At 48.8% G+C, this 19,938-nt stretch overlaps 1 protein-coding gene across 2 annotated transcripts in view; it reads right to left on the bottom strand.

The window, feature by feature from the left end:
- The window catches only part of PTPRA (protein tyrosine phosphatase receptor type A), a 724,758-nt gene that overhangs the window by 555,119 nt on the left and 149,701 nt on the right, over positions 1-19,938 (bottom strand). For both annotated transcript variants that reach the window (XM_078678706.1, XM_078678707.1), the window contains one exon: positions 13,846-13,914. In XM_078678706.1, coding sequence (XP_078534832.1) covers positions 13,846-13,875 — 30 coding nt within the window. In that variant the 5' untranslated portion in view covers positions 13,876-13,914. The remainder of the gene's footprint in view (positions 1-13,845; positions 13,915-19,938) is intronic.

Below are 19,938 nucleotides of genomic sequence, written 5' to 3'. Positions count from 1 at the left end.
CAGGCGTGGCGACGAATTACCACAGTCGTGGAAATCGCCCTGCCCAGCGAGTCCGTGTAATCAAGTCCACACCTGATAGAGTACCGTGCTGCATCCCGCCCCTCCGACAGGGCTTGGGCGAGCCGTGTCCGAACCTCCTCCGGACACTGTGGCAGCACGTCCGCAACCGTATCTTAAAGGGAGTGGGTGTAACAGCCCGAAAGGCAAGCGATGTTGACAGACCGCAGCCCCAAACTCAGAGAGGAGAACAGTTTCTTTCAAAACTGATCATACCTTTGGGATTCCCAATCCAGTGGAGGGTTCGGGAATGCGGTCTGGGACGTTGAGGCCTAGATAAATCAGTCTCTCGAGGGTGGGGTCGGTGGACAGAAAGCAGGGGGTCGCCCTGAGCTGGGCGGTGGCGTCGGGCCACATTCCGTTCCACAGGAAGGCTTGTAGAGGGCTAGGACCAGGTGCCCGTCAGAACGTCGGTGAGGGCTTCGTTAAACGGCAGTAGAGGCTCCAAGGAGCTTGCCTAAGGTTTGAGCACCTCAGTGAGGAAGTTAGTCCTTCTGGCCGCGACAGGGAGCTCAAGAGCCAAGGCCTTGGCTGCCCTGTTCAACACCACGCTGTAAGCAGCACCCTCCTCCGAAGGCACGGAGGGAGGAGAGATGAATCCAGTGTCAGGCGAAGTGTCTAGACCACTGGCCTCCCCCAGCTCATCTGCCCAGTCCTGACCTAACTGGCACTGCTGTGCCAGGGGGTCCTCAGACCCCTTCCAGTACTCCCCTTCATCCGTGTCTGATAATCAGGCAAAAATGACGGAGCCGGGTCATAGGTGAATGGTTCACCCATCGACGTCTGAGACGGCGTGAAGCGGCGCCGTACCAGCGTCGGACCCGGAATGGGACTGAAACCGGGGACGGTGTCGTCCAAAGACTGCGCCGGGAGCGACACCATGGGGGTTGGCGACAGCAGAGGAGTCGTGAGGTCGACTCGCGACGGCCCGGATCCAGGCCTGGATCCTGTGGGGCCCTGCGGCGTCGGGACCAGAGTCGACGATAGCGCCGGGGCCGAAGCACCCGACGGCACCGGAGCACCCGACGGCGCCGGGGCTGAAGCACCTGATGGCGCTGAAGCACCCGCCGGCCTGCTGGGGCCCCCACTCAGGCCTGCGGGGCCCGAAGGCGCCACGACAGGCTTCGATGGAGGGAAGGGAGTCCTCATGGCCACGAGGAAATCACGTATCTCCTCCAGCGTCACATGCAGCCCAGGGACCGGAGGGTGTGGGGCTGGAAGCGGCTCCGGCAGAGCCGTACGGGCAGTGTCGCCTGAACCCCCGGCCGTGTCGCGTGAGCGGCAGGGGGAGTCATAAGAGCGGTGTCGTCTCTTCGACTTCTTTTTTGAATACCTCGACTTACCGGAGGACTTGGAGCCCGACAAGTGGTGACGATGACTCGGCAAGCGAGGACTGCGGCTCCGCGACCGGTCCCTCGACTTCCTCCTTGACCAGGACGTAGAGTGGCGCGGAGCCGACTGCCAGAGCTCGAGCAGCTAGCCTTTGAGGTCATGGTCCAGCAGTCGGGGCACGACTTGTCGTTGTGGTCGGCCAGAGGCAGTAAAAGCACCGACGGTGGGGGTCGTCGCCGACATCAAGCGGTGACAGACCTCGCAAGGTTTAAACCCAGGCATCCCTATCGGCACCAGGAGTCTATGTCGACTCGAAAAGATGATCAAAAGAGATCAAAAAGTTAGTAAAAAAATTACCAGAGTACTGCTCTTCCCGGATCTGCGCTTGCTGGCACAGAAAAAAGAAGAACTGACGTCAGCGCGCGAGGGCGGTGTCCAAGTACTCCTACGACGTCATCCCGGTGATCACGACGCCACCGCCGACGGACGCGGAGCCGCAGACGACGCCTACCGACGCGCAGGGGTACTGCTATGCAAAACTTTCCGGGTCCAGTCTGACGCCTGGGGATATTCTAAGGTAAGTAATCTAACACTAACTTGTTTCTTTCAGAGAAGTCAAACCCCAAGTCTCGAATCTGTTCCATCCTGCAACATCGAACACAGCGTTAACTCAAGAATGATAGAACATTATTTGTTCCTTTAGGAAACAGCAGACAGCATGCTTTTGATGGACAGGCTAGCCGATGGGGCATGCTCCCCTACTTCGAGGAGTTTGTGATGTTGGGAGGCATAAGCCAATCTTGTAGTATTCCTAACTGTTACCCCATGTGCAGAGGTGTCCTTCTCCTTGCCGCAGGAGGATGGAATCACAGGCCTAGCTGTAGCCGTGTGACAAGGCCGCAACAGAACAAGACATTATTGGTCTTTAAATGCAGCAGCTTCAGCATGATACAAAAGGAACAAGCCCCAGATGAGTTCGACACTAGTGAACAATAAGGCAAGTTCAGCGGTGCCTCAAGTCAGAATAAGGTTGCCTCATTGGGGTGCATGGCTCTGCAGAATTAAGCCCTTTTGTGCTCTGGACAATCAAACCACACCTCACCAGTGCAAACAAAACCAGGCATCCTCTTCACTATGCTCAATCAGGGGGGTTTAAAGCACGCTACTCACCCGTGAGGGTCTCAAGGTGCTGGGGGAAAGGAGGGCTGCAGCTTTTCAGGTGGAAGTAGCAACCGAGTTTGTTACAGAGGTCCTGGGAGCAAGTAACATCTGTGGCTTCAGTGGGGGGTTTGGTGAAGTGCTGGATGATGTTTAAGAATTCCATAGAGTTGCTGGAGTCGGGGTGGATTTTGTTCTGGATGAAGGTCTTCTTTGTGGATCTTATGCGCTGGTGGTAATCGGTCATGGCGTTCTTATAGGTGGTCAGGTCTTCTGTGGTTTTGCTGTTTCACCATCGTTTTTCGAGACCAGGTGGCTTTAAGGGGCGCTGTCTGCCGTGATGTGGAGGAGTGCGAGCTTGTTGGCGCAGTTAGTGATCCACCGGTGTAGTTCCTTGGCTGCAAGTTGGCGTCTGTAGAGGTCGGGGGGGGGGGGGGGGAGAGAGGCTTGTGGATAAGGGTTGAGTTGAGATGCTACTCTGATCTTGCTCCAGTTCCTTCACGGGGGTGAGGAGTGGGTTTGAGAGCGGTGGCGACATTGAAAGAGAAATGTACGCAGTGATGGTCCGTCCGCAGGGGCTACGTGGTGTGGCTGAAGCAGATGTCGGGGTCGAGGGTGTGTTCTGCTGTGTGGGTGTTGACGAGCTGTTTCAGTCCGATGTTGGTGAGGTTGTTCAGGAGGGCGGTGGAGTTGGGATGGGGGGGGGGGGGGGGAGGGGGTCGGTGAGGTTGTCGAGGTGGAAGTTCAGGTCTCCGATGATTATGTAGGCCATGGAAGCGATGGCGTGGGATGCGATGAGGTCCGCAATGGCGGAGATGAACAAAGCACAAGGTCCAGGGTGTCTGTAGGCGAGGGTGCCACGAAGAGGAGTTCTAGAGTTGGTTTGGATCTTAAAGTGAAGGTGTTCCGTGGTGGTGGTGAAGTCGTTCGTGGTGGAGAGTCGGAGGGAGCTCTTGTGTGCAATGGCGAGTCCTCCTGGGCGGTTGGGGCAGTCCTTTCTCTGAATCTTGTAGCCGTCTGGAATAGTGGTGGAGGAGGCGTTGATCCAGGTTTCGGTGAAGGAGATGTCTGACGAGAGGTTTTCAAGGAGGTCTCCGATCTCTACGGCATATCTGTGCAGAGAGCGCACGTTGAGGAGGATGCACTTCAGGGCTTCAGTGGTGTTGGCGTCCAGCGCCGGGTCGGCAGCTGTGGTGATGTGGAGGGTGGTGAAGGTTCAGCGGCAGTGGCAGCAGGAGAACTGGCCGTGAGTGATGCTCGGCATGGACAGCTAGCAGTTGTAGTTCCTCTCAGGGTTGAGTGCGAGGAGGGCAGCCGAGTCATAGCGGAGTGTGGTCTGAGATCCAGGGGCCCTGGCGCTGGTCGGGTTGCGGACAGGCGCAGATGGGCTTGCCTTTGGCATGCCAGAGGCATGGCTGACATTAAATAGGGGAGGGAAGCGCAGCTGGGAGCGGGGACTGGCAGGGGGAGGGGAAGCAGGGGGCGGCAGCGGTGGGAAAGGGAAAATTGGCAGGATGACCAGAAATTAAGAGATAGAGACAAGGCAAACAAAAATAAGAAAACAAAGGCACAACACCAGAAGACAGAAAAAAACAGGCACAATGACAAAATATAAAACAGAGAAAAACAAACGAAACAAGCAAAGACAGGAAAACGACAGGAAGACAGGCACAATAGAGTACAGGCAGCTCTTAAACACCTACCCTGCTCAGAGTACTGCACAGAGCAGTGGCACTAACAGCGGAGCTGTAGGGGAGAGCAGGTCTCTGATCTAATGGTTCACTGCCTCCACCAGATCTGAGCAATCCTTTTCTTCCTCTGGCTTCTGAATGCAAGCAGACTCAGAACACACAGCTAAACAGACTGAAAGACATCTAATCAATTTGTAGGCTAGTCATAATAAGATACTAGAACACTGGTAAGGTCCATTTTATTGGAAAGAAGTCATATTTGAAAAGTAAAACCTACAAAGAAAGCAACTTTCATACACATTTGCTAGGAGGATAATGAATAACTCTGTAACAAGAACCCAACTATACAAGGAGCATAAGAAATGTGCTTAAATAGTGTCTATCAAAGAGGTTATAACATTGCCTTTGTTAAAAAGACCATGAGATTAAAGAAAAGGGTACTTTAAGAAAAGAAAAAAAACTTCATGCATACACATCTTAAATGCCCATTTACTTTCTCATTTGTCGAACAGTGTCAACCTACCAAAGTAAAGTTGCTAATTTTAGAAAGGACAGAGCTACAACCCAGTCCTGCCGCGACTTTCCAAAATCTCTTTTTGAGCTACAATCAAAGTTCAAATTCTCTCCAATTTCTGGGTAGATTTACCCTTTAAATGGCAATAACAATTTGATAATTGGAATACCGGAGAGAGTCCGCTTTCAAGAACAATTCCTTGTGAACAAGACTCTCCCCCGAATAATCTGCCCATCTAATAACACCATAACATACACCAGAGCCTAGCAGGTACTAATTTACAAAGTCTGCAAAGCCAGGAATCACTATATTAAAGCAGCCATCATGATTGATGTACAATATATTTGAAAACAAATTCTACGTGAAATAAAGAGTGAACTGAGATCCAATTGTGCCCAAATACGGAGAGGTCATGCACCTTTACATCTGTTAGCTTCTAGAGCTTTATCTAAAACTAGTAATTTGTTCTGAAGCCTCAGCTTCTGTATTCAGATAAAGTGTCAGGGTTGTAAAAGAGGACATTGGTAGTACATTAGAGGCTTAACCCCTTCGACGCTGATGACGAGCTGGGCTCGTCATGAGGTAGCCTCCTGCTACGCTGATGACGAGCCCAGCTCGTCACGTAAAGTGCGCTTTTAAAAAACTCAGCGTACGGGCGGAATTCCGCCCGCACGCATGCGGTTAAACTTCGGAGTTTTCTGGCTATGCAATATAGTGCTTTCAATAAGGATCTATCTGTATACGGCCTGCTTAATAAAATAATACATTGACCAGGAGCCAATGCATGTTTCTAAGGTTATTTCGGATAGCTTTACCATTTACACATTCGTTTGTTATCCTTATAAGAGTCCTACAATTCAAGGAAAGATCATCCCACTTGCATGAGTAAGATTCTTCTTCATAAAATATTAAACACTAGCTTTTCATCAAGAAAGTTAAAGCTCAACTCTGCTTATTCATTGGGGCAGTTTCTTACAATCTTGAACTCCTGGTATATGTCATTTGAAAGTGTTTCTTACATGCTCACACTTTGCTTTCATGTTTAAAGCTATGCAGCACATATAAATATGGCTGACCAAGTCTTCAGAGCAAGGTGAATAGTTATCAAGAAGTTGGATGATGGGTCCACGGCTCACACCAAAGTATGTTTAAGGGGCATGGCTCAACAAAGAAGTTGACAGACTTCATGGCGTGGGACAGAAATATGTTTAAAAAATGTTGGGATTGTTCAGCATTAACCCCTGCCATGCTCATGACGCGCTCAGCTCGTCATGCACTACACTGCTTGTGTGCTCATGACGAGCTGAGCTCGTCATGAACAATGGGAATTAAAGTAGTCCAGCACCCAGCAAGAATTGCTGTAGCATTGATAGTGTTAAGTACATTTCGGTCATATTTCAGAACTTTTATTAGCGGTATTTTTCCATTTTTAACAGCTCAAAAATGTGTAGGTTTAATGTAAATTAAAAATAGAGCTGATAACATTCTTAGGACTTACACCTTCCGCAGAGAAGAAAGTGGGAAGGCAAAGTTAAATTCAGTTTGTGTAGTATATGAAGACAGCGCTGCCCTTCAATATCTTGTAGGTTGGAATCTAAGTCCTTCATTTATCTTTCTTTGGAAGGGGAACGCGACCATCATTTTTCAAGCCTTAAAAGACAAGAAAAGAGGACTTTCATTTTCACTGGAGATCCTGCATACAAGGAGACTGGGGTGAAACAGCTATATGTAGAAGGTAAAAAAGAAACTCCAGGGAATTTAATATCTACTCACGAGAGGCATTCTGGCTAATATCTATATGTGTATATTAGTTTAGAAAGAACTGTGATAAAAGCCCTCTAGAAGAGAACTGTAGATGAAAAAATGTGCCTAACGAAAGGGATCCAAGAAAGAAGGTACAATGATAACGACAGGGTGTCCGATTCACATTTTGAAATACATGTTTAAAGTAATAGCAACATTTAAAATTCTGGTTTATTAACAATAAATGAGCATTGTTATAACAAAGGAGAATAAGTCCAATCTTTTAAAAACAAAACATAGGCATTGCCAAGAAATTGGGCAGCTGCAATCACTGCACCAAAAATGTGGGTACTGCAAGCTCTACACCAAATCAAGAGTTAGATCTTACAATTAATAAGGGTCTTGACTTGTATAGTATCGAAGAATTAAAAAAAAAAAACAAGCACTGGCATTGCCAATAGGTCTCGCAGTAGGAAAGTTGGAGCTATTGGTTTTGTAAATGACAAAGCGCTTTATGTTTTTAAAATGAAAACAAAAATAAAAGGCATTGTTATTTGCAATTGTAATAGCTCAAACTTTCGTGAATGCGAGACCTATTGCATTGCAAATGCTTGTCTGTATGGGGATTGCTGAGAAATGTACACCGTACGCTGGTTTAGATGTAACAGAACACACGTGCACCTCCACAGTGGAGCATCTATCCCCAAAGCCAAGATGTATTGTTAAGAACGAAGAGAGACAGGTAGAGAGGAGCGCCTGCACGGAGAGAGGAGAAACGATACGGGGGAACAGCAGTGGAGAGGAGACACAGGGGCCGAGGATAGACAGACAGGAGTGACAGATACAGTGGGGGAGAGATGGGGCAGAACGAGAAGCACACATGAGAAAGAGGCACAGAGGAGAATAGATAAGGGGGTGAGCCACAGAAGAGGGCAGCAGAGAGGCAGCCGAAGCCGAGAGTAACATGGAGAACAGACGGACACGAAAAGGAATAAATAACAAGCATAGCTAGAGAGCAGCGGAGTGATCGAGGATAGACAGCCACAGAAGCGGGCAGCAGAGAGGCATCCGAAGCCGAGAGTAACATGGAGAACAGACGGACACGAAAAGGAATAAATAACAAGCATAGCTAGGAGCGCAGCAGAGTGATCGAGGATAGACAGACAGGAGTGACAGATACAGTGGGGGAGAGATGGGGCAGAACGAGAAGCACACATGAGAAAGAGGCACAGAGGAGAATAGATAAGGGGGTGAGCCACAGAAGAGGGCAGCAGAGAGGCAGCCGAAGCCGAGAGTAACATGGAGAACAGACGGACACGAAAAGGAATAAATAACAAGCATTGCTAGAGAGCAGCGGAGTGATCGAGGATAGACAGCCACAGAAGAGGGCAGCAGAGAGGCAGCCGAAGCCGAGAGTAACATGGAGAACAGACGGACACGAAAAGGAATAAATAACAAGCATAGCTAGAGAGCAGCGGAGTGATCGAGGATAGACAGCGAGATAGGCAAAAAGCTTTCAATAAAAAACAAGAGCGGCCGGGAAACTGAAAGTACGGCCGGCCACCGGCCAGCCATGAATAATTAGGGGAGGAGAAGCCGCAGAGCACACGCTGGGAGAAGCCCTTTGATGTGGTGGCGGCCGTGAACAAAATGCAATAAGGAGGGAGGGAGGCTGATGCGCGTGCTTGTTTGGTCACGTGATTCCCGTGAACTCAAAGAAAACCGCACCAAAAAGCCCTTGGTTTCACGAGTATTTTGAGCACTTGAATTCTCTCCATTTCCCATTCCTTCGGAATGGAAAAGGCGAGACCTAAAAAGGTGAATGGCACACTGTGATTGTTACAAAACAATTAACAGGATGTATGGTTTCATGATGTTTACAATCCAGAAAAATAATGTCTAGTGGAACACAAAACAAACAAGTACAAGCACTGGCTAAGCAAACCTATAAACTTAGGGTATGTATTTTTTAATGTCCTATGAATATATCCTATAAAGTACTGAGAAAGCGAGAACATGATACTGGTAAGCCTCTTACCCAGAACTACAAAAACAGTCCCAACAGTGGGCGTGCTCATCAGGTTGTGTAGGATATTTAAAGATACAAAAAATCCACAAGAAATCAAAAGATAAAAAAAAAAAATTCTTGTAAAGAAATGAGCGTTACGTAAAAATGCAACAGTATCCACACAGACTAAAACGGGGAACGGTATGAACATTTATCTGGGCCAAGTAAGTACAGTTACAAAACCTCAAGTTGGATCATTATGAACAACTTTTACATTAAATATGATTGTGGGTATTTTTCTAGATCATTGCGAATTTCATAGTTTGTAATAATGACATTTCCAAAAGGTTTATTGTGGCTGAATAGGTTTTTGTTTTATACCTACAGTGTAAAGTTAAAGGTTTATCTTTCATATACTTTCCTAAAAAAACGTGAATCTCCGTATAAAATTAATTATATTGTTTTTTTATTTTGCTGCTGTTCTGATGGTGGAGTTAATAAAAAGCCTCCGAAATGCTGAAGTTGCATTTTGAAATGCAGCACTGTTAACACTTTAAAACTGCCTAATGTATAAGGATAAAAAGAAAAAAGCCTAAAAGGTTTTGAAACCAGATCTGTCATTCCCAAAAAGATCTAATCGAACAAAAACAAATGCTGAAGATAGTTCTGGTTATTTGGTCCATAGAAGGAAGTTCATCTAACAAACAAATACATAGAATGTTTTACTTGAGCAGACCAGAACTATTTAGCTTACAATTGCACCATCACCAACGATGACCCAACGCCTCTCATGGAACACCTCAACTTCCAACTACAAATCGATGCTAAGACCACGATAAGAGGCACCCTCGCGTTCAGACACCCTGGATGCCAACCAGCCTTGTGCGACGGCATGTCCAACTTCATCGCCACCCTTGCCATCGACTCCCACCACTATGTACTGCTCCGCAATCTTAATTTCCATGTTGATTATCCCAACAATGCCAACGTTGCCTCCCGCCTTGAGAACCCCAGCAACACTGGCCACTCCCAGTTAGTCACCAAACCCATGCACAAAGCCTGGCACACTCAATGCTATTTTATCTCCAGCGACAGACTCAAATTCAACCACATCACGGAACTCACCTGGATCGTCCACACCATTGTCCACTTCACCATTTCCGATGCCCAATATACCATTGTCAAGCACCAAAGCGCCACCCACCGCAGCTGGGGCAAGGTAACTGAGACTCAGTGGACTCAGTCCCTCAGCACCACACAACCCGAGACCTCAGCAGATCTTGACCAGGCCATCCAGAATTTCTACGCATGGCTCAACAAACACACCCACCGAGTCAGCCTGCTGAAACAAGCAAAAAAACAACAAAACCTCAAAACAAGTCAACTGGTACACACCAGATCTCAGAACCACCAAGTGCAACTGCTACCAACTCGAGAAGCAATGGTGCATCACCAAGGATTCCTACAACAGAGCAACTCACAAAGCAGCCTTCAGCGACTCCCACAGACACATCACCGACCAAATCGATGCGCGGCTAACCGCATAAAGAACTCTTCAAAATGGTCAAAGAATTCTCCAACCCGGCAGCCAAGGAAACCATCCATCCCTCCCAAGTTCTCTATGACACCCTCTCAAACTACTTCCACAGTACGATAGCCACCATCTACAACAGCTTTAACCCCAACCCAGCACACTCAGCCTCAACAACCTCCAGCAAACACCAGTCAAGCGATAACCACCTGATCTCCGTTCAGACCACCACAACCATCATGTAGTCCGTCCACTCCGGGGTGCCTATGGACCCCTGCACACCCGGCTCCCTATCTCTTCAACCTCAGAGACAACCCAAACATCACCGCTCTCACCAGCATCCTAAACATCGCCTTTTCCACAGCAACCTTCCAAGATGGATGGAAACACGCAGAGGTCAAACTGTCCCTAAAGAAGCCCTCGGCTGAACCCAGCGACCTCAAAAACTACCGAACTATCTGCCGGCTCCCATGACCAGCTAAATTACTCAAGAAAGCCATCAATCAACAGCTTACTGAATACCTCGAGCTAAACCACCTACTCTCTGCTTCACAATCAGGATTGCGTGCCAACCACAGCACTGACACTGGGCAGATTGCTGTCACAGACATCAGAACTCTCCTCGACCGCGGAGAAACTGTGGTCCTGATCCTCCCGGACCTCTATGCTGCGTTCAACACTGTCTCCCACCATACCCCCCCATTGACAGACTACACAACGTCGGCATACATCACAACGCCCTCAAGTGGAACGCTTCTTTCCTTTCAGGTTGCACACAAAGCATACGACTGCCTCCATTCACCTCTGCACCCAAGAACATCATATGCGAGGTACCCTAAGGTTCGTTCCTTCGCCCCACCCTGTTCAACATCATCTTTACCCCCACCAAATATCATCAGAGCCCACAAACTTAGTAGTAAATAGTTTCATACAGAACGCAAATTATTTACAGTGGTGTAAAGTGTCCCAAGTGAAAGTATGAACCAAATCATTAGAATAACAAATGTGAAAAAATATGTGCAAGTTTTCAGAAATGTGTTGTTCACAAAAGCAACCACTTTCTTTCATCAAATACATAACATCTATACAATAGAGTGCTATTTTCAAAGGTTCTCTTTTGTCGATGGCGTTTCACCCCTATAAGGGTATAGGGTCTCTTCAGGACCTTCGATGTGGGACATCTGGTTTTCAGAAGCGCTAGATTAATGGTGGGGTGCGTGAAAACCGTGTATGGGTGAAATAAAAGTACTCACTAGGCAACCCAGCCGGGTTCCCTAATGAGAGCGATTCTGGGTGGATGCACAATGGCTGTCCTCATGTTTTCAGAAGCTGTATTCCGATGTGAAGAAGGCTTCCTACAGATTTGTGTTGATTGTTTCAGTTGCGGGTGCTCGTTGCCAGTGACCGCGTGTTCAGGGTGATTTATTTTGTTGATGGCTGGAAGAGGACTGCATCCGTCAGTCCTCGCATTGGTTTAATAATTTGGTAGGCACGTATTTATACTAGTGTATTTGCACCCCTACAAAATGACACAGCTGCGTCCATCACGCAGCTTCTTTTTTTTTGGTACAGCGTAACTAAAAGGCATTGGCTAAGCCAATAGGTCCCAAAAGCAAAGCATATTGGCTTTGCCAATGCTTGTAAGGTATAGCATTAACCAATACCCTATTAGTTATCAAATTATAAATATTAGTATACTTAGTTGTAGAAGCTTTCAGTCAGTGTCCTTCATCCTTTGCTGTGTTATTGCGTCATTCACATTTTTCTTCCACGTACTACAGAATACCGTATGGAGCACTGGGTTAGCCTACTTCAGCCATTGCTGGACTTCACTGAGTGATGGCATTCTGTCCTTTCACAAGAAGCACATCCACACACAAAGTAGTTCCATTCACTGCCAGGTGCTACAATGGCAATGTGTGCATTTTGGGACCAAAATATACTTTTGGCTTTAGACATTTTTTTAAAGACTTACCAGGGCATTGCAGCTTGCCCCAAAATAACGTTTTACAAAAACAAAACAAGCATTGAAAAATACAAATGGTTGACAGCCAATGCCAGAACATTTGGCCTTGCCAAAGAATGCTTTAATTTGGAGGTATTATCTACATACTAACCATGATTGCTCCAATAAAGGAGCCTTCTGATGAGGCTGGTTTTAGAGCCGAGTGGGTGCTTGACATGAACGTAACGACTTGTTCTAAAAAAACATCACTTGAGCATAAACTCCTACACTGAAGCTTATTTTTAAAAGCGGAGAATATTCACAAAGCTTGCTGAGTTTCCTGTTTCACTGGAACCAATTGATCATTGGCTACAGGAATCACAGCCTGTATGCATAAAGAGCCTTCACTCTGGGCTAGCCAAATAACCATGGTGGATGCTTGCAGAACCCGCATGAGAGATTTGGCACAGCGATAGAGTACATACAGCCTTTGATAGCGCCATCTGACCTGAAGCTACTCTTTGTGATCTCAGCTTAGACTGTCTCCATAGCCCCATCTGAAGGACAGCACACCTCTCCATGAAAGGTCACTCTGTCCAGCACCAACTCCATGATTCATTGAATGAAACGAGTTGGCTTCAGGTGTCTCTCCGTGTATGAATAGTCAATATACGTGTTCGAGTGAAAACCCAGCTCTGCTAGGAGAAAAACCGGGTCTTTAGTCTCTTACCAATGCGGGAAACGACAGGATGGAAGCATCAAACTTCACAGACAAGTGGCAACAACTATACTAAGCTAGGAAGAGCATGGGATGAGGAGTATGGAGTACAAAGAAGCTTGCTTAATATATATCCTACTCTAACAGCAAAAGCAGACACAAATCCAAACAAATACAGAAAAAAAGAAAGGGCATCTAAAAAGCAAACGAGAAGTACATTTTGGAGACTGGCTTAGAAGACCAAGACTGTGAACCAGGCATCAGCGAACAGTCAATACTAAAAAGGCAGAAGGGGTGAAAGTAGTAGGGATTTTGTAAAGAAAACATTTACTCTTAAGTTAGGGGATGGCGCAGGTGGGCATTAGGATGCAGCTCGTGATCAGTATCCACTCAAGGCTAGAGTCACACTTTTGCAAACAAGTGTACGCACATCCTAAGATATTGTACTATTGCTATACTTTGCAGGTTCGGAGAGTGTAAATATATTCAATTCAAGTTCTCTATAATGAAATATAAGGCAGTGTTTAATTCTTTGAATCCAAAGAGCTGCTTTATACTTGTGCAAACTATACAAGAGCGAGAATTGTCATGAAAAGAGGAAGAGGAGGCAGGAGATGTAGTGATCAAGTAATTATAGGCAATTTAAATTAATTGCTCCTCTGCAGATTATCTTTTTGTCTTAATGACAGCGAAGTAACTGTGTGCGCCTCAGAACGTGACTGAACGTGCAACCACCACGTTCATTTCATCAGACACTTAAAAGCAAGAACAATCCACGTAATAGGAGGCCAAAGTAGAGGAGTACAATTTAATTTCTTTTTTTAAACAGACTAATGGTTTGCACGTGGAAGTGGTAATACTCCCCTATTAATAAGTATAACTGGTGTAGTAATCTCCATCAAAAATGTTATTCTTAAATAAACAAATTCCATATAGTAGTGATTAAAGCCATACACCTAAACTGTTCAATCAATAAAACGCTTTGAAGAAAAAAAAAGGAAATTCTGGACTACAATACACAAAATCACATGACAGCAACTGGTGTTGTGGATAGAAAAGGGTCATTATATATACTATACAAACACAGACCAAGAGCATCATCAAACAGGTGATCTATTCCCATAAGAAGTACTTCTGAAGCGTCCTACCTTATAACTGCACCTGGAGGAGTCCGTCATAGCTCGTTAGGGCGCCATGAACACCCCCCGAGGCTTCACCTGCAAGAAGAAAAGGGAAGCTTAGGACAGTCTCAACTTTTGCTGATTTACAAAGTTTCAAACAGGACTGTGCTACTGAACCGGCGCTGGGGAAGGATCAGCCAACGTATGGAATGAACCATCTGCACACTCTTACACTAATTACTGTACCACGTGCATCGGAGATACACTTGGTACCGTGAGTAAAGGATTAACGCCTTTGTGACAGCCATACATTGGACACAAAAAGAATGCAAACATTCACACAGGAAACATCACAAAGGAAACACCAAGGCAATAGAAGATAAGGAAATCTTTCTTCATGACACTTAAATCGCACGTGCTTGGGTCAGTAAGTTTCAATGGTAGAACTATCCAGATATCCTCACTGATAGATCTGTAGGCCTATGAGTGGCTGCACAATATCAAGTTTCAGAAGAAGCAGTGACAAGCAATCCCCTAGGTATGGCTAAAAGGGCAGCCTCATCGAGGCACACAGCCAGTCCACCGAAGAGGCCACAAACTGCTCACTGAAGCTTCTATCACACAAGACCTACGGGTTTAGTCTTGGCCGAGACGATAGAACAAGCAGCCTCAGGTCTATGCTCACCCAGAGCAAACAAGCCTGCTCTTGCTGGCAGTATGAAATACTTTATCAGCCTGATGGTCTGTAGAAACAAGTCAATCCATCTGACTTTATACGGGAAAAAGCGTTTTTAGGTTTTGACTAGCGATGCATGCGTACGAAGTACGCATGCGCTAGGAAAAAATCTTATGAGCTGTGTTTGGAGTCGGGTCTACGCCCCCTCCTCTCATTGGCTAGCTCCATAAATGGAGCATAGCCATTGGACGAGGGGCCTGTCCGTCAATGCCGGACCAGATTCGGGGGCGTTCCCGAGATTCTTTGGCTTTTGCCGACGTCACGCGACGTCAGCCGAAAGCCCTCGGGAACGCCCCCAATCTGTTCTAGCATTGACGGCACTCGGCGCCCCTTCCACGAGTCCTAGGCCACCTCTTCCTGCGTCCCGCCGCCTCCGTCCATCCCGCCGCAGTGGGGCCCTGCAGCAGCCTCGCACAGCAGCACTACCATGGCGGACGCTCTGCCGGCCTCCCGTGAGCTGAGGGAGCCCGGCGGCATCAGAGGCGGGAGAGCCTTGCAGCACCACCACGCCGCCCGCAGTGAGTAGTGCCTCGGAGTGGACGCGGAGAAGCCTGTGAGCTCACTGGCAGAGGTACACGTCTTACAGTCACTGCAACCTGGCGCTTGTGGTGAGGTGTGCTCCGATGTTTATGTTTCCAGCTCAAGTCACAAACCATAACACGTTTAAATCCTGGTTTCTCCAGTTGGTACCGACCGTGTGATCTTGCGCAAACCACTTTAACTCACGGTACAAAGCTGCGGATTCCCCAGAACGGTCTAAGCTCCAGTATTAAGCCTTATCTTGGAAGGCTGCATCCTCCTGCACTGAAGCAGCACTGTGGGGGTCCCACGTACCCAGGGATATCCTCGGTGCTGGCAGAGCTGCAGAAGCGAAGTCCCAGGGTCGGTCCCTCCCGCGCCTCTCCTTGTGCGCCCCTTGCCTCCTCTGTGCACCGCAGCGGCAGCGGGTGGCGAACGAAGGCTCCTCTGAAGGGTGGGCGCGGTGCCCTGGCACCCCTGGGGGAACTGCCGCTGTTCACGGGTCCAGCTGGGAGGGCGATGTGAGTGTGTGGGGTGCCACAGGTGCACCCTTCTCCCCCTGCAGGCAGTCTTGCGGAGCTCTCAGCTATGGTACAGGACCGGTGCTTGACACGGATCCTCCCCCTACCTTTAAGTACAGTGCATCCGCCCTATCCAATTACAGCACCATTTCCACCCCCCCCCCTGCGGCCCCTCCCGGCCCCTTGTGCGCTCTATTGTTTGCTAACAAGCGTCTGATGCAATGTAAGAGCCGCCAGACTCTGCCAAGCTGGGAGATCGTGCCTTATTCATGAGGCGCTAAGGTGGCCAACCTGCAAGTCTTGGCACCTCCCCCAGTGCCCTTGTGTGATGGGCAAGGGGCAACCCTGCTAAAGACAGCTCAGTGTGTTGGGACCCTACTGCAAAGAGTACCGTTAAACTCCATATGTGAAACTCAACCTGTTACCCTTCGGAGGTCGATATAATCAGGCCCACTTGAATTGTGCGGTTCTGCAGCGTTTTCCGCATGATTATAGATTTGCGGCATATGTCACTTAATCCATCATCTTCTGTATCTGCGCATTTTAACCAAAAAATGTGTCTAGCTAAATCGGTTAAAAAGTTATTAAATATGTGGCCACACCTGTTTCCGCGCAATGGAATGCAATCCGCAAAGGTTGACTGGTCATCCTTCAGTTGTTTATGACCATATTTGGTTCTTAAAATGGCACCAATGAGTTAAAATCTTTGCTCGGAAAGTGTTGGCAAGTGTAAAAACACAAAATAACGAGCCAATAACATTAGAAAAATGGTGCTTCATCACACTGCATTATTTGCCTTCTTTTGCCGCATAGTTTGGTCCTCCCTTTCCGCGTCATTCGAGTGGCCTAGGAGATAATACATATCATAATTCAAATCTGGCATGTCATCTTTCCGAGGTCGATAAAAATAGTACTGCAGGTGACACTTGGCATTTAATCCTTCTGAGGCTGATCACGTGAACACCATTCTACTAACTCCCGCCATTGATCACCAGCAATCTATATGACCAATTAAAGGGGTCGGGATCAATAAATGCTCTGTAATAGTATTATGCTTGACTTGTATTTGTCTCGAGGCCTGTATTGACAAGGTTAGCCTCGAGACTTGTATTCACAAAGTTAGCTAGACTTTTCCTGATAGTCACCCAAATTCCAAACTCTGCCCATAAGAAAATCCATTGCGATCTATGCATCTATCTGAAATGAAAAGACTCCCATCTCACCATGAAAAATCCTTTTTCGATACGTCACTAGTTGCCCAGATATATTCTGGAATTTCATTGTAGTGCCATTTGGATGCCCAGTTAATGCCAATGAGCCAGCGACTTCCTGTACACGTGGTTCAATCGATGTATTTTGGGTTCAAGTTTGCGCACAAAAAAAAATCGTAATAAACATAACGAATTGGATATTATTTACAAAGCGCACTTCCTCTGGACTTCGAAGCGCTACTGCGTAATACTGAAGGAAAATGGCCAAAATTCTGCCCTGAAATGCTTTGGAAAAGGCGGTACCGTGGTGAATATTGTGACAGTGAGGGGAGTGAGCTGGGAGGGGTCGGTGGGTCTGGTGAAGAGCCTGGGTTCAGATGTGGATTGGGTTCAGACGACCCACGAAAGCCCTTCCTTCGCGTCCCTTCTCAATTCACACCATGCAGACGCCGCCCGAGGGCCAGGCCAACCGGATGCCGCCTGCCCCCAAGCACCACGACCTCAAATACACACACCTCAGCGTCGTTTTGTTGTTCTAATGTACTGGACAAGTGCCCCATCCAGACTTCCTGCCGAAGCGCACTCTGACCCCCAGCCGCGCGCTCATCTCCAATAGATCCTTTGCTCACTCAGGCACGCGCAGTCGTCTTTAGCTCTGGTGGCACCAGGTGCGAAAATCTTTTTTGGTGCCCCCATCAATGACTTTCGTCCCCAAGGATTCCCTCACTACCACCCTCCACCAGCGCCCCTCATCTCCCCAAAGCCACCTCTCACACGCATTTTATTGCTTTATAGCACTGCACGTAGCAATGTAGGGTGTCAGAGCACTTTACATCACACACGTTACACAAACATAATGAATAATTCCTGTATAATACATCAGTCTATATGAAATGTTACTTCAGGCAATGAGAATTACAAGGTGTAGGAATCACGTCATCCATATGAGTAGGTGATATATTTTAAGAGTGGCCTGGAGAGCACAAAGTCCCAGCCTGTCCTCTCCCAGCCTGTCCTCTCGCAGCCTGTCCTCTCGCAGCCTGTCCTCTCGCAGCCTGTCCTCTCGCAGCCTGCCCTCTCGCAGCCTGCCCTCTCGCAGCCTGCCCTCTCGCAGCCTGCCCTCTCGCAGCCTGCCCTCTCGCAGCCTGCCCTCTCGCAGCCTGCCCTCTCGCAGCCTGCCCTCTCGCAGCCTGCCCTCTCGCAGCCTGCCCTCTCGCAGCCTGCCCTCTCGCAGCCTGCCCTCTCGCAGCCTGCCCTCTCGCAGCCTGCCCTCTCGCAGCCTGTCCTCTCGCAGCCTGTCCACTCCCAGCCTGCCCTCTCGCAGCCTGCCCTCTCGCAGCCTGTCCTCTCGCAGCCTGTCCTCTCCCGGCCTGCCCACTCCCAGCCTGCCCTCTCCCAGCCTGTCCCCTCCCTGCCCTTTCCCAGCCTGTCCTCTTCCAGCCTGTCCACTTCCAGCCTGCCCTCTCCCAGCCTGTCCCCTCCATGACCTTTCCCAGCCTGTCCTCTCCCAGCTTGTCCACTTCCAGCCTGCCCTCTCCCAACCTGCCCTCTCCCAGCCTGTCCCCTCCCTGCCCTCTCCCAGCCTGCCATCTCCCAGCCTGTCCCCTCCCTGCCCTCTCCCAGCCTGTCCTCTCCCTGCCTGTTGTCGTGCCCCGGTGGCAGTAGGCAGCAGGCAAGAGCGTGCACTGCGTCCCCGAAGTAACAGCCCTAAAGCAAGCAAGAAGTACGCCCCCCTCCCACCAATCCCTGTTAGGTAGTGGAAACTGTCCAAACTGGGGTGCAGACAGCCCCTCTCACCTTTCGGCCTGGTACCACTGCACCAGCCGCACTACTTCCCTACTGACCGTTCTCCACTTCAGCCCCGTCTAAATTACAATTCCTGCTTGTGACCCTTTTGCCTGCTTGTGCTTGTTTTCGTGACCCTGTTGCCTGCTTGTGCCTCCGTGTGCCCCTGTTGCCTGCTTGTGCCTCCGTGTGCCCCTGTTGCCTGCTTGTGCCTCCGTTTTCATGCCCCTGTTGCCTGCTTGTGCCTCAGTTTTCGTGCCCCTGTTGCCTGCTTGTGCCTCCGTGTGCCCCTGTTGCCTGCTTGTGCCTCCGTGTGCCCCTGTCGCCTGCTTGTGCCTCCGTTTTCATGCCCCTGTTGCCTGCTTGTGCCTCAGTTTTCGTGCCCCTGTTGCCTGCTTGTGCCTCCGGGTGCCCCTGTTGCCTGCTTGTGCCTCCGGGTGCCCCTGTTGCCTGCTTGTGCCTCCGGGTGCCCCTGTTGCCTGCTTGTGCCTCTGTGTGCCCCTGTTGCCTGCTTGTGCCTCCGTGTGCCCCTGTTGCCTGCTTGTGCCTCCGTTTTCGTGCCCCTGTTGCCTGCTTGTGCCTCCGTGTGCCCCTGTTGCCTGCTTGTGCCTCCGTGTGCCCCTGTTGCCTGCTTGTGCCTCCGTGTGCCCCTGTTGCCTGCTTGTGCCTCCGTGTGCCCCTGTTGCCTGCTTGTGCTGTGTGGGTGTGTGTGGAAGGCTCTGTGTGGGTGTGTGGAGGGCTCTGTGTGGCTGTGTGTGTGTGTGGGGAGCTTTGTGTGGCTGAGTGTGTGGGGGGCTTTGTGTGGCTGTGTGTGTGGGGGGCTCTGTGTGGCTGTGTGTGTGGGGGGGCTCTGTGTGGCTGTGTGTGTGGGGGGCTCTGTGTGGGTGTGTGTGTGGGGGGGCTCTGTGTGTTTGTGTGTGTCATTTGCGAGAGATAAAGCTAGTGGCATTGTAAATGACAATGCCATTTATTTATGTTAAAAAAACATAAATAAAAATAATGTCAAGAGCAATGCCAATAGCTCTAACTTTAACAAAGGCAAAACCATTGCATTGTAAATGCTTGTTAGGATTGGGACACTGAAAGAGAGGTGACAATCACACAGGGATGCAGCCACTGGATACAGTCCCACATATTGTCCTAAATTGCATCAGGGGATGGAGCACAGACTTTTTATCTTCTAACTTCTTATACCCAAGAGTGAAATCCTCCGCCCAGCTATTGTATTGGGATTACATTCCCTTTTTGATTGTTCACTCTCTCTTCCGTGTCACCGCTAATTAAATGCTGGCGAGTTTCCTCGTTACAGGGGACACTATTAGGCTACCCATGATGTTATATCTACTGC

This window comes from Lissotriton helveticus, chromosome 2_2 (assembly GCF_964261635.1).
Source record: "Lissotriton helveticus chromosome 2_2, aLisHel1.1, whole genome shotgun sequence".
In the NCBI taxonomy this organism is placed as follows: domain Eukaryota; kingdom Metazoa; phylum Chordata; class Amphibia; order Caudata; family Salamandridae; genus Lissotriton; species Lissotriton helveticus.
Note: the sequence above shows the minus strand (reverse complement) of the source record. Positions and strands in the feature narration are given on the sequence as shown.